The sequence below is a fragment of the Emydura macquarii genome, unplaced genomic scaffold, assembly GCF_026122565.2.
Source record: "Emydura macquarii macquarii isolate MOO-44397 ecotype Brisbane River unplaced genomic scaffold, CSIRO-AGI_Emac_v2 contig_1551, whole genome shotgun sequence".
Lineage (NCBI taxonomy): Eukaryota > Metazoa > Chordata > Testudines > Chelidae > Emydura > Emydura macquarii.
The window spans coordinates 19,583,691-19,598,216 of NW_027131688.1; the positions used below are offsets into that span (position 1 = coordinate 19,583,691).

Here is a 14,526-nt window from a genome sequence, read left to right on the forward strand (position 1 = left end):
GCAGGGCCCTACTGATGAGAGCAGCTCGACACTGACTCCTATCCACCTCCAAGGTATGGCTGTTTAATCACCTATATTGGAATGGATATGAGCAATCACTCGAAGTAGAAAACAGGATTACTTACCAGTAACTTGTTCTTCGAGATGTTGCTCATATCTATTCCACACCCACCCTCTGTCCCCACTGTCGGAGTCAGCAGAAAGAAGGGACTGAGGGCTCGCAGGGCTGGCGGCGCATCATATACCTCAGCATGAGCGCAGCACTCCAGGGGGCACCTGAGCTGGCCCTACGGGACTTGCTAAGGGGAAAAAAGTTCCGGGAACCAGTGCACGGGGCACGCATTCACCTATATTGGACTGGATATGAGCAACACATCTCGAAGAACAAGAGTTACTGGTAAGTAACCGTTTTTTCTGTTTTGTGGCCTTTAATCTCCCTGAGCATTTCACTATCACTATCTCCATCTTGGACAGTATTACTATAGTCTTATTATTCAAGCATGGAATTTCTCTCGATAGAGATTCTAGGGTACTCATTGATTCATATAAAATTTTTAATATACTTGACTTCATGTGAGAGAAAATATATAGTGCCATTCCTCCATCAGCACAATCTATTTTGTCATTCCTGTGTACTTTGTACCCTGGTATTATGTCCCCTGGATTATCATTCTACCAAGTTTCTGTGATGCCTATTATATCAATATCCTCATGTTATACCAAGCACTCATGTTCACCCATCTTAGTATTTAGACTTCTAGCATTTGTATACAAGCATTTATAAAATGTATCAATATTTAGTTGTCTGTTTTCATGTGAATTGAATGGGGCTCTTATTTGACTGTTTTTCTTCAGTTCTTCCCTGTATTTTGTTAACTTCTATCCTCTCCTCTCCACTAGGCTAGTCAGTATCCCCTTTAATAAATTCCCCCCTCCTCCAATAGATCTGTCTGAACTGTGATTGTTTTGGTTCAGGTGGAATCTGTTGTTCCTGTATAGACTCCTTTCCCAGTTCCTAATAAACCTAAATCCCTCCTCCGAACACTATTGTCTTATCCATGCAGTGACACCCTGCACATTTGCCTATCTAACTGGCCCTGGCTGTGGAAGTGGAAGCATTTCAGAGAATGTGAACATGAAAATCCAGGTCTTTAATCCCTTATGTAGCAGCCTAATTTTGACATCCAGAACCTCTTTGCTACCTTTTCCTATGTCATCGGTTACTACATATACCATGACCACTGGCTTCTCTCCAGCACTACATGCAGCAAGTAATTCACCATGCTGTTCTCCTGACCATCAGTGGTTCCTTTAAAACTAAAGGAAGGAAGTGATTTATTGTCACTAAGAAACTACCCCACACCACAGTCAATTAGCAGTCTGAATCTGAACATCCAGATGTAGTTCTGAGTCTTGCAGGTTACAACAGTTTATAAGTTTCTAGTGCTTTCTGCACACATGCAAAGAAAAACTGGCTCTAGAGAGTTTTAAAAAATCCCTTCAATGTTCACAGTAAAGGACTCATCATGCAGTCAAGTGAAATTGAACCTCTACATTTACAGAAAGTGGTGTTAGAAAATTTCATATTATTTCATCAGTTATAGCTGTACATAGGGTTCATGTAATTTAAACTGCATTTATATCATGTAATGAAATACACTTTAATTCAGTGGTGGGCAATAATTTTTGCAGAGGGGCTATTCCACGTATTTTGGTAAGTCGCCACAGGCTGAACTTCCTGCTTCTGGTCACGTAACTTGGCTCCAGTTGCCAAGGGCAATTTAGCGACTCTCAGCCGGTTGCTTCCTGAACTTCCTGCTTCGAAATTCGGAAAGTCACCCGCCAAGAGCAGAGCTTTGGGGGGCCAGCATGGAGGGAGATTAGTTTCCACAATTGCCAGGAGTCATTGCAAGCTGGACAGAAATGTTATATGGAGCGGATCTGGCCTGCAGGCTGTGTTTTGCCCACCCCTGCTCTTAATTCAATACAACTTAGGTTGTAAAAAAAAGCATGAAAAGATCTGTGTACAGCACTAAGTTATTTCATGCGGGTTCCTTGCTTTTCAGCAGAATCTCATATCAGCAATACAGGAAAAGACTGTAACTCCCCATTGTAAATCATGGCTTTTGCAGTAGTGTTTTCTTTTACATAATACATGAACTTTATTTAGGAACTGTCCCTTCATATACCTTTATTAATCTTTGGGCTTCATAACTGAGGTTTGCTTCTGTACAGGAAAAAAAGACAGTGCTTTTTACATGAAAAGTTTACATTCTAAAATGCTTAAATACACCCAACTTTATTTAACATAAAACTATTGTAAGACTACATTTAAATATTTTATTTTTGCACTTTGAAAATAAATGCCAAAAGACTTTCAACATGTTTTGTTAACAGCTTCAAATCAAACCACAGCTCTGTAACAGATATCAAGTAAAGAGGCATTTCAGTGGTAACATGATATGCACTTCTGGAAGCAGACTATTGTTGAAAAGTAGAATGGTAACCGTTATTCTGTGCACTGTAAAGTCACTGGTGTATATAAGGAAAAGTGCATTTACAGAACTAAAGTGTTAAGCCAACACAATAGATCTAATTAAAAAGCTTTAACTTCATGACAAGTTCTGCATTTAAATCAGAGTGAATTAGTGCTATATTTGTTACAATTAAAGTTTTGTTTTATTCTGAAACTTTTCAGTTCTTGTTCTTCAAGAAAGGAATTTAGGGTTCTGTTTCACCTTCAACAGTTGGAAAGATAATGTACAGTATTTAAGGGCTAAGATCAACACACAGAGTCCTAAAAATCAGTCTTTGAAGGTTTTAAAGTTAACTTTCATAATCTAAATCCACAGATTTTGTTTTCAGTTAGATTTAAAGGAAAGGTGACATGATTATCCTTAAAGATGCTACTGACCTCCATGTTCCTCCCCATCCCAATAAACGGTAATACCTTTAGTGATTTCATGGAACCTGAGCTGTGCATTCTTTTTGTTTTTAAATTTTGTTACACCAGCCTCCAAGTTACATAGGAATATACGTTTCATAATTTCAAATTATAAAAAACTTTGAGCTTTGAGATTTAGTATCTGTTGAATACACAGGGCTGCTGAAGATTCCTCATTATTTTACTGATTTTTACTATACTGGTTACATCAAACTGTATGTAATCCTTAGTCTACTTAAATTGTCAATGTATAACTAGTCTGCCCTACTTTTACAATCCTAGGTATCTTCAGTGCTTTAAAATGCAGGTGGAGTGTTAACCACTTAATTTTAGCTATAATTGTTTAAATGACTCATTTCAAAGCAGCCTAACAATTGAATTACAGGGATATAAACAATTTTGCCGCTTCCATATCAACATAACCCTTCACTTTCTCACCAAGAATGTGGATTTTAGGGCTATTGAACTCAGTGTGATGAACATGTGGCTAACTTTTCATTTAGCCCTACAGGTTTTTGGTTTGTTTTTTTTTAAAACACCACTGACCTCTTCCGCTCAAAATACTGAGACTACAAATCATTTGAAATAAGTGTAAACTTTCACAACTTCCTCTTGCAAATTAACCATTTACATTTTAAAAAGGGAGTATTTATACCAATGCATTTACAAAATACGTTTTTATGATAATGCAAAGTTTGTATTAAACTTTACATCATCATGCTTTCCTTGCAATATTTTTTAATATAGGCAAACATTTTGATTACTAAAATGAAACACAAACACACTTAGCAGCTTTCAGACAAAATAAGTGACCTAGCTGACAAAAGCTAAATTGTACACTTGAACCTATCAAATAATGTAAACATACTTTAGATGGAGCACTGCACACCCCATTTTAACAGTACATATACAACACAACCATACTTGGTTTTCTGTTTTGTTTGCTAAGTCACTGGAATCCTTTCACTGTACAGTTTAATCATGGATACCATAATATTTAATTAGATCTTCAATCAAGAACAAATAGTGACAGTACTGTCAGCAACTGGTGCACAACATGTCAGAGTCTAACAAAAAATTAAAATGAAAGTGTCAATTATTAATTAAAAGGAAACTCAGAAGTCCACTTAAAAACAAATTATGCATACAGTGGCAAAGGAATTTTTGGATCATTTAAACCAAAGGAAAAATATTAAAAATCCACACACACAAATTATACAGATTTTACAACTAAATAAAGGAGTGGTTTTGTTTGGGGAGGTGGTGTGGGAAAGAACGTCAACATTTTAAGTTTATCATCCTTTGACAGAATTCCTTTAAATACTATATAAAGCACTTGTCACATATGTAAGCAGAGTACTAATAGTAGAGTACCTACAATATTTCATTAAGCTAGTTAAAAGCCTAAAATAATGAGATTCCACCACTACCGGAGTCTGACATACTCTAGTCTTGAATTTTAAAGACCAATTAATAAAATTTATAGTTAAACTGCCCTGGATTATGCTTAAATATTTAAACAGATTTCTATTTACACATTAAGTTCCAGTTCTTTGAGAGGCTGCAAATATTGAAAGATAAAGGCTTGGAAACAAATTCTTAGATTGCACTGAATATCTAATCTCAAAGTCAACTTTGGGTCAGAATAGCTACCTTTCTAAAAAGTCAGACTTTTCTAGATGGTTCTTCACATGGGTGGAAGTCAGCTTGGATGTAAAGGATTTGTACAAAGCCCTTTGGGGGCCACTATTACTCTGATAGCTCCTCCAAAACTGGCAAAGGTTGACTTGCTGCACCAGAAATCCATCATAGTTATTGCAAAAAGGACAGCTGGCAAACAGCAGCTGTTGTACCTCTGTGGCATGCCCATCTGGTAGTGATGAATACCATCTTCTCACCCACCCAGAAACTGCTGCTTAGTTCAATGCACAAAGCTAGTTTGATTCAAGCTTTGTGCAGAGAACTGAATTCATCAACAAATTATATATAATATAAAAGCTCTCAAAAAATTAAAACTCTAGTCCACATTATGAGTATATCTATAAAATAGCAACAATTTGTTCCTCTCTCAAATTCATTAATTAATTGCACTAGTCTGCACTAAAACCACTACACATTAGCAACATCGTGTCTCAATTTCTGTTTTTATAGCAAGTATACAATATCTACAACTATTTCTTCTTTATAGAGATGCTAATGAAGTACATCATAGTAAACACATGTGTATTACACTTTAACTTGTCGCATCAGTCATTATGATAAGCTTTAAAACCAGATGCAAGTTGGTCAAGCAGTTTTAAAATAAGAAAGTATCGAGTCTAGTGAGTTCTCTTCACAGCATGATCAAATACCAAATATTATTGTTTACCTTCCTCTATCCTACCTCAATTTGTGCTAGTCTAATGTTGGATTAGTATTCCATCTTGTCCCAAAGTTATTTTTGTTCTATATTTTTCAATTAATTAACTATATTCACAAACATGCACATTTTTACTTTCTCCTTCAACTTGCATGTAAATAACAGAATTTTTCAGACAGGTGAAAACTAAGGCCTGGTCTATACTTACCTTAAAATTCAGCAGCAGTCGACGGGAGTTACGCAGAGTAGCTTGAGTAACTCCCATCAACTTCTTAACTTCCATTGTGCGCAGCGTCTTCACTGCGCTGCGCCACTTGACGGGGTGGTTTTAACAAGTCGACTTTCGGATCAATTGAGCAGGTCCTTCACTGACCGCTCAATCAATCCAGATAGTGTACGTCTTCACTATGTTAGATCAATCTAAGTGTGGTGTTTTAAAAATCACATATTTTACAGAAAAAACAAACTGAAAGAACTGGTGTTCATAAGATAATTAAACATCATGTACTTAGTCCATGCAGCAGGCCTGAATATATTATATCTATTAATTATAGATGGATGGCTGATTAAAAATGTGACCTGTCTGCCAAATAAGGGCATCTAGTGATTCTAATGGGGCCCTAAACATATTTAACTTCAGCATAGAGTTTCACAAGTGGTCCTCTGCACAGCAGCTATTCCCCAGTATAACACCCTACTATGCTTCATTTGCTCCACTTACCATCAACTAATATGGAGAGAGGCAAGAGTTAGAACACGCACAAAGAAACAACATCATTTTTAGCCTAAAGAGAACTAAAGGATAAGAACTCCAGTGGACAGGCAGGAAAAGTGTCAACAACTTGAGGCACGATGTATTGCACTAAAGCAACAGCTGCTGCTCTGGGACAGTTGCACCCCAAAGCTTCAATATGCATCTATTGTACAAAAAACAGGCCAAAATGTTTGCCATTTTCCCTGATCAAAATGAACTGTATATCACCAATGTTTACTGGGCCTTATGATCTGGGCCTTAAGATCTACATCAATAAATAAGACACAAAATTTCATATTTTAGGTATTGCTATGCATGCCACCTATATAGATAGTTAAGATAGTCTAAGTGTTTCCATTAAAAAATTTAATATCTAGTTCTACTGGTTAAGGAATCCAATTTTTAATCTCTACTTTTCAGGCAAGATATCTGAAGTTGTGACACTCAGTGATGCAAGGTAAAGTCACACTAGTACAGTATACCCTCTGAATTTATACAGTAATGCACATAACTGATCCTTGTCTTATTCCAACACTGCATATATTTTCTGCTACACATTTCATGCAACCTGTTTTCAAATATCAATATAGAGAACCTTTTATAGCCCTTTGCATTTTGGTATGTTTTATATGCATTTCTATTTTTTCTGTTTTCAGCTGCTCTGATATTCAGATCTGTTAACAGAAATCAATTTAAGTAGCATAAATGACAGCAGTGCCATGAGCAATATATATCTATACATTTTCTCTTCAGAAGAAAATATCCACTATGTTTTAAAATGTCATTACTATTTTAGAAAAGTAAAAACAGCAGTCCATTGCAAAAGGAAGTCTACACATTTGATGTTCCTATAGAGAGTGATAAGGAACCAAAGCTTTGAGATTCTCAGTGCTTCTTTATTCACAAAGGAATTTTAACTAGCTTCTGTCCAAGAACTTCAATGTGCCAAATCAGTGTGACTGGCACTCAGAGCTCTTGAGTCTGTCAGATAATTATTTCGTTCCTGTATGAAAAAATGAAAAAAAATTATTAAAATGCTTGAGCTACCTGGATGTCTGCATAAAAAGAATAACTTTAAAAAAATAAAAACTAATGCAAATAACTTAAATAATTAGTGTACTTTAGGAAACTAGTATTGCTTACCTACTTTAGTTTGAGAGATGTAAGATTTCTTTTCACATCCTGATAACTATCTTTGCTCTATTTCAATTAGCTATGCTGAACAGATGTAGTAATATCTCAACACTCCCCTTGCATTCCTAACACAGAGATAATTATTACAGAATGGACTGACTGCCTAGGGATATTGGCAAGTCTCTCTCTACTTGGCAAACCCAGGGAAAATATTTGTAAAATTTGTAAACTATACACATTTCACATGTGGTTAAGTACAGCTCATTGAGAAAGCACTGATTATAGAATGTACAGAAAACCAGTTATAAAGTTCAATGCTCCTAGGCCAAGACAATCAGATTTTGGAAGCCCTGGGCATTTTTTGTATTACTGTTGCAAAATGTTATGGTTTACCTTGGTGGATTTTTTTGGCCAAAGTTCACATAAATTAATGAGGAAGGAACGTCTCTGTATAAATTTCAGAAAACTAAAAATCTGCAGTAAACTCTTTAGGGATAATACTGAGGAAATATACACTTATGCCACTCAACAGTGAAACAGATCCATGCAGCATGAGCTTTGTTATAAACCTTAGGGCAAATAAAGATGAAGATTCTACACAGTACAATATGCTGGCATTGACGCAATTAATATTCCCACAAAGGTTAGTCACAGCTACTGTTAGTAAAATGTAATATGTTGTTTAGAACACAGAACATTACTAGCTTTCCTTGACAATATAGCAAGGGTGACTTATTAGGTACAAACAGTTATGCATAGCAGTGATCAGGCACACTGAATATAGTAAGGCAAAATATTTATGGTTTAGATTTTGGTAGACGCAATACTTGACAACAAATCAAATAAATTTAGGGCCTGCTCCTGTGCACCCTCAGCTCCCACTGAAGTCATTGGGATTTGAAAGTGCACAATACTTAGTATGATTGGACTTTTTGAGAGAGGCTTCTTTCATCAAAAATACAGAATATCTGAGCTTTACAAGAATTCCTTTCTAAATTATATTACAAGAATGAGACTCCAAAAAACTTACTAGCCATTCCAATATTCTAATTCAGGCCCCAGTTCAGCATAACAATTAAGCACCTGCTTAAATAACTGATATCAGTGGGACCCGAGCAGGTGCTTAAAGTTAAGTATCTGTTTAAGTGCTTTACTGAATGACAATGAACTTAAGCACACATTTAAAGCACTTTGCTATACTGAGGGTCTTACTGAGTACCAAAAGGTTTATCATTTTACTGTTTCTCAAGCCCTTCAGCCCAAACCCTGCTAGTAGTATCTACTTGTGTAAGAATATTATATGGCTTCTTACTTGAAAGTGATCTTCAGTAGCCTTGCCACCCATGTTAAGAACATTCAGAGAACTGGCACGCTTCATGCTGCAACCAGGACAGTGAACATGCAAGGATAAACCAATCAGAATAATTGAAAACTAAGCTCTAAACACACAAGTATAATACTGATGCAAACTTAAGGGAGCTTTTGCACATTTTCCTTCTCTCTTCTAATTCTAAGGTATGTATCAAAATAATTGCCAGCCCCATACTGCTTAAGCACATTATGTGTTTAACGTTGGTTTGAACCATTAAAGGTATCATTTCAGTTTCCAAAACGTTTCATCTTTCTGAATCAATGTGTTGATTTAACATATGTTCCAATTTAATGCTCATTTTAAAGTTATTTAGTGGATTTAAAAAACAAACTATTCAGATGTAGTTGTTTAGGATATGTTTGTGAAAAACATTAATACATATCAATAAATTTATCAAGTAAGTAGCCCTTAGCTAGTAATAACTGTCGAAAGACTTCTGTTTACTTGTTTACATAAATAAAGCAAAAAATTAACAGGTTACCACAGACAATGCTTTTATAGTGGATTTAAAAGCTTACTATGTCTATGATTTCAATAATTTTGAAGTGAAGGACAATATCAGATTGTTGCTACTATTAACTTTTGTTATCCTTATGGCCATAATGTGCTTCAGGCAATGGTAGTCCTAAAATGGTCTTCTGAAAGAAATAGACCACACAGATAATGCAATCAATTTAAGCCCTTGTTATTTTAGAAGGGTTATTGATAATCAAGATAATACTCTATTAACCATTTTATATTATAATCAACTTCCATATTCTTGAGGATAAGGATTAATAATTGCTTTCAGATTGATCTTTATGAAAGATTATTCAAACATCTACAACATTTAAGACTAAAATATTTAAATGTGAGGCTATATAAATTTTAAGTTACTTTTAAATAGTCATGAATGTCAGAAGATTTTTGCTGAAAAGGTACGATATGGATGTTTGCTATTTCCCACCCCAAATACCTGAATATTACCTAGAACATAGTACTCTGTTGGTAGGGGATCACTGGATCTTTAATGGTTTTTCTGCTTCTAACGGAGCACTTTAAATAAAATTATTTTATTTGTCACACTAACACCAAAGTTAGACCCCAATCCTGCGATGTGATCTGCACAGGTGGCTCCCTGCACCCATGTATAAGGCCTTCCTGCACAGCTCACATTGAACATCAGCAGGTCATTAGTCCTATTGACATCAAGAGGACTACTTACACACAAAGGTAAGCATGTGCTTAAGTGCTCTGATGGATCTGAGCCCAAGTAATATGTATGACTGGAACACAAACTAAACTACAAAGAACCTATACAAATGAATGCAGGCAGCAGCTACACGATGTAAGTACACCACATTTTTAAAGCAATTAATTTTGAATGTTTCAGAGACCAGAATGCACATAATTTAAAATATGACAAGTGTTAACAACAAAAAAGAAGCAATGAATCATGCGTGGTTTACACGTCTGTTATTTATTTACATAAAATATACACCTAAGGTTACACACGAAAGTCAAAGTATGTTAATCTGTAAAAACACAAACACACACATATAAAACATCCCAAATGAAAATCTCTTTTCAAAAAGTAAGAGTATAAAGGTTTATTAAAAACAAAATTCAAACTTCAGGAAAACAAAAAATCCAGATAGAGATCTACATAAATGCCTAGTATACTTTTGCTCAAGTGCTAATAATGAATCTAAACAAACAAATATCATAACTAAGTCTCAACTTTTTAGCAGCCAGTTTACTTTAGAAGTAAAATTAGTTTTTCATCTACAAACGTACAAAAATTAGTTTGGCAAATGCACCTGTTACTTTAAGTCAGAAACAGGATTGTAAAAATACTGAGAATACATGCCTCATTTTTTCTGTGTGTTATAACAAACAGCTATTTAAAAAAGCTTTGCTTTTATTTTTGCTGTCGCAACTTAATTATCTCTTTTTTATGGTCAAATTTTAAGCACTGACCATCAAAATCAGCAACCTATTAGCAAAGCAAAATAAATGTAAAATTAAAAATCTGAAATCAAATAAAAAAAAGGAAATGTCCATGGAAAGTAGTTCACAGCAAGTTTCAAGTACTGTATGTTTATAACACCCAACTCATACACACCTCTTACCAACTTGGGGAAAACTTTTTATAAAGAAACAATTTGCTGACAAGTGTTTTTTCCCTCCCTCAATTTTCTGTGAATAGATGGCTTGAAGGCTGAGTTTTTGGTGCTTTGGAGTTCATTTACTCCTGTTGCTTATTCCTCACTTGAAATCATAATCCTCTTTTGACAACATGATCAATGGCTATGACTATACGTGAGGACAAAGTAGCAGGAACAAGTGAACAGCAAAGCAAAAACATACGCCTTCACAGAAAATAGAGATGAAGCAATGAAGGGAAGAGGTAGAGGTCATGGTAAGAAGAAAAACATATGGTTTCTCATGGAAAATCTTGAAAAAATATTCATTTTAGAAACAATTTTCCTGTTAAGTCAGTAGTTCTTTATATACACTCGCAATTCTGTATTCAGGTATTTGTAACATCTTAAACACAAATGTGTGTTTATATAAAAATATATAAATCCAACTGTCACTTTTTAAAATCAAATGGTAGTAAAAGAAAACAGAGCAGTTTTAACTAAATGTAGCAAATGATTATGGAAAGCAATGTTACTACCGGAAACAAAGTTGAAATAACCTATTAATAATAAAGAAGTTATTGGAAAGTATTCTTGTGTACAATATGTAACATTTTACTAAATCCTATCCTCTAAATTGTGCTTTCATGATCTAGAAAGCCATGAAAAGGTTAAAGATTTTAATTTTACAAGTCAGATGTTCAACTTCTTTCTAAAACAGCTAAGGAAACGAAAATTAAGATTTTTTAAAAGCTGTTATAATATACAAAAACAAAAGTTGTGTATGTATTCTCAACAAGTTCCACATACAATTTGCACGTTTACTAGTCAAAAAATTAATTAAAAAACAAAACTTGCCCATACTGCAAACTCATTTTAGGGCCTGAAAATGTAACTTTTTTTCTGGCACTACATCATCACCAGCAATGAAAGATTTTGAAATCAGAAATACTTGTGGAAGACGTGTATAAAAGATAAGCTAATGAAGAATTTTACCTTCAATTATCAGACAGTCCTTCAAAGAACACAGGACACTTTATGAACACTGGAAACCAAGAATGATGCATCTGTTTCTACACTAACTTGATCATTAGTATGAATACCACACACATATTTAGGTGGTATAGGGTCAAAAAATAGGGGGTTCATATTGATGTGGGTAGATTACTTTTACTTATATACAGCAAACATTCAGAGGATTATTACAGCAGATTGTAATGCCAAACACATTAAACTTAAATATTCAAAACATTGTAGAAACACCCTTTAGCTGTTATTTACAGTGAAGAAAACAAGTTGGCCATATATTTCACTATTATTAACTGCAGCAGACCAGGCGTAGAGCACCCTGGTCCCATAGCATTTTGAAAAACATTTTAAACCTCAAAAAAATTGGGGGGGTGATGAAATAGTTATTAGGTATAAATTATAGTGTATAAAAACCAATGGTAAACCTGAGCAATATAGGGAGTTTATAAAGAGTTGTAAATATAAATGATAGAAATATTTATAAATTTGCTAACTATGGATGTTGGAAGAATGAGACTCATTTCACTCCTGGACTTGTATTTGCACTATTTTGCTAAACTGTCTTGCAGTTTTGTATTTCTTACACTATAGTGCTGTGTGTGGGTCTGGTTTTTTTTTTTTCACTCTCCCACTCTACCTTCACTGAAAAAAAACAGCCTTTCATTTACATCTTGCTTGGGCACCTATGAATTCAGTGGGAGTTTTTCCACTGACTTCACTTCACTGGGCACAGAATCACATCTTTACCAGCTCAGAAATGAATTTTTACTAACATTTGGTACAATCTGGTCAGATGTAAGGTTGAAAACACTTCAAAGCAAATATCAGTAAGGTAAGTAATAAAAAAAAGGCTGACAATTAAATAGCAACAGAAATTATATAGTATCATGGGTGTGCATGATGCTTTACAAGCAAATAAAAAGAGTGAGGCAGATTCTCAATGGAGCTACGACAATTTACAATTGATGAGCTGTCCTACCCCAGACATCACACAGAAATTTTAATTACTACATAAATATTTCTAAATGTATTAATCTAAATGAGTGAGTTCATATGATAGTTATCCCAATGGATGAAGACAACCGAAGTTCTCCTATTTAGGATTCTTAAACAGAAGCTCAATAAAGCAATGCTGTTCAAACAGTTGTAGCTGGTAACCAAGTTAGTTTCAGTTTTCCAAAGTGAAAAAAGTAATCATGGCTAAACCTGATAGCAACTATACTGCTAAAACTTGAGTGCTATTATGGAAAAAGGTAATGCTCATGCTCAATTCTGCAATTAATATTTCAGTGTACATAGAGCAACAGGTAAACGGATTAACATATCTTTTTGTGCATCAGCAGGAATTATAAATATATTTAAAGCCATGAAAACACAGAATGCCCTCATTAAATTCAATGGAAGTTTTACCACTGACTTCACTTGTGTGAAAATTTCACCCATAACATGTAGCTAATAGCATGTGGTAAAATTCTTGATTCACTGAATGTAACATACATATAAATGTAACAGTTGAGTTTTTTCGACAACATTTTCTTCCCTTTGAAATTTGGATGTTTCAGTAGTTAACCCTTCTTAGGGCTTGTCTACACTTGAAATTCTGCAGCTGCACCACTGTAGCACTTCAGTGTAGACACTGCCTAAGCTGATAGGAGAGGTTCTCCCACAGCATAGCATTCTTCCATCGACCTAGTGCTGTTTACACTGGGATTTAGGTCAACAAAACTATGTTGTTCAAAGGTGTGGATTTTTCACATCCCTGAGCAATGTAGCTGGGTCGACCTAACTTTTTAGCGTACACAAGGCCTTAGTTTCTAAGTGAAGCATGACTAAAAATTACTGTTTATGCCCTGACTTCCAGCAAACCTTTTCCCTCAACACTAAGGACTGAGAGGTAATATTTTGCTCCCTTTCCTTGACAGTAGCTTTCCATTTCTATATTCTTGATAAAGAGGAAGTTTAAATGTTAATAGAAAGGCAATATGTACAATATATGAAACACATTCTGTTTATATAGAACCAGATTTTTAGATCTAAAACATTTGATGCCATACTGTGTTAACACTGATGTTTATTTTTAATACATTAAATATTCACAGTCGAGAGTTCTACTGAAACAAAAAACAATCCCCACCCCACATACACACACCACTTCCAAATACTTAAGGATAAAGTACAGGCAACTTAATTTATTCTCTGGGAAAAGAGAAATTTGGCAATTTAATAAAGTGCACCAGTAATACTCAAACTATATAATCATGTTTTAAATAAATCTTTTTCTTAGTGCTGCCATCATGCTAAGCCATCTCCCTTTCAGAAGATGCAAATTATGTTACAAAAACCCTGAGCAATAAAATACTAAAAACAAATTATATTTCTCCCACTGTTAACGTTAAGGAATGGTGAGCATAGATTTAAATTATTCCCTATATCACTTTTCAGTAAGGAATGCAATAAGTTAAAGGTATGTACTATAATTCTACATGCAGTAAGGGTAGATAATAGCCACAAGAGAAAAGGCTACCTTGGTCACAGTGCTAGACTATAAAATAGGCACAAAACTGGGAGCACACCAGCACATCTAACAGCAGATAATTACCCAGGATTCTTTGGATCACTGTCTCGTGAACTTCCTCCCTTCAGCTTTCTAACCAGCTTCTCACTGCTGCGTCTAATCGAAGCTCGGAGCTTGCTAAAGGAACCACTGCGTTTTAAAGATCCAGTGCCATCCTGAAAAAAATTTTAACAACTGTGAAACTGCAACAGTTTTTGCCCCTCCCCCACAGCTGAATGAACAACATGTATAGTCAA

At 34.9% G+C, this 14,526-nt stretch overlaps 1 protein-coding gene across 5 annotated transcripts in view; it reads right to left on the reverse strand.

Moving 5' to 3' along the window:
• Positions 1 to 6,434: 6,434 nt before the first annotated feature.
• Positions 6,435 to 14,526, reverse strand: part of KLC1 (kinesin light chain 1) — a 78,060-nt gene continuing 69,968 nt past the window's right edge. For 2 of the 5 annotated variants that reach the window (XM_067554991.1, XM_067554990.1), the window contains exons 14-16: positions 14,315 to 14,445; positions 8,504 to 8,570; positions 6,435 to 7,060 (exon numbers count right to left, since the gene is read on the reverse strand). In XM_067554991.1, coding sequence (XP_067411092.1) covers positions 6,995 to 7,060; positions 8,504 to 8,570; positions 14,315 to 14,445 — 264 coding nt within the window. In that variant the 3' untranslated portion in view covers positions 6,435 to 6,994. Of the gene's footprint in view, positions 7,061 to 8,503; positions 8,571 to 14,310; positions 14,446 to 14,526 lie in introns of those variants that run through there. The other 3 variants (XM_067554993.1, XM_067554992.1, XM_067554994.1) reach the window with 2 other exon arrangements.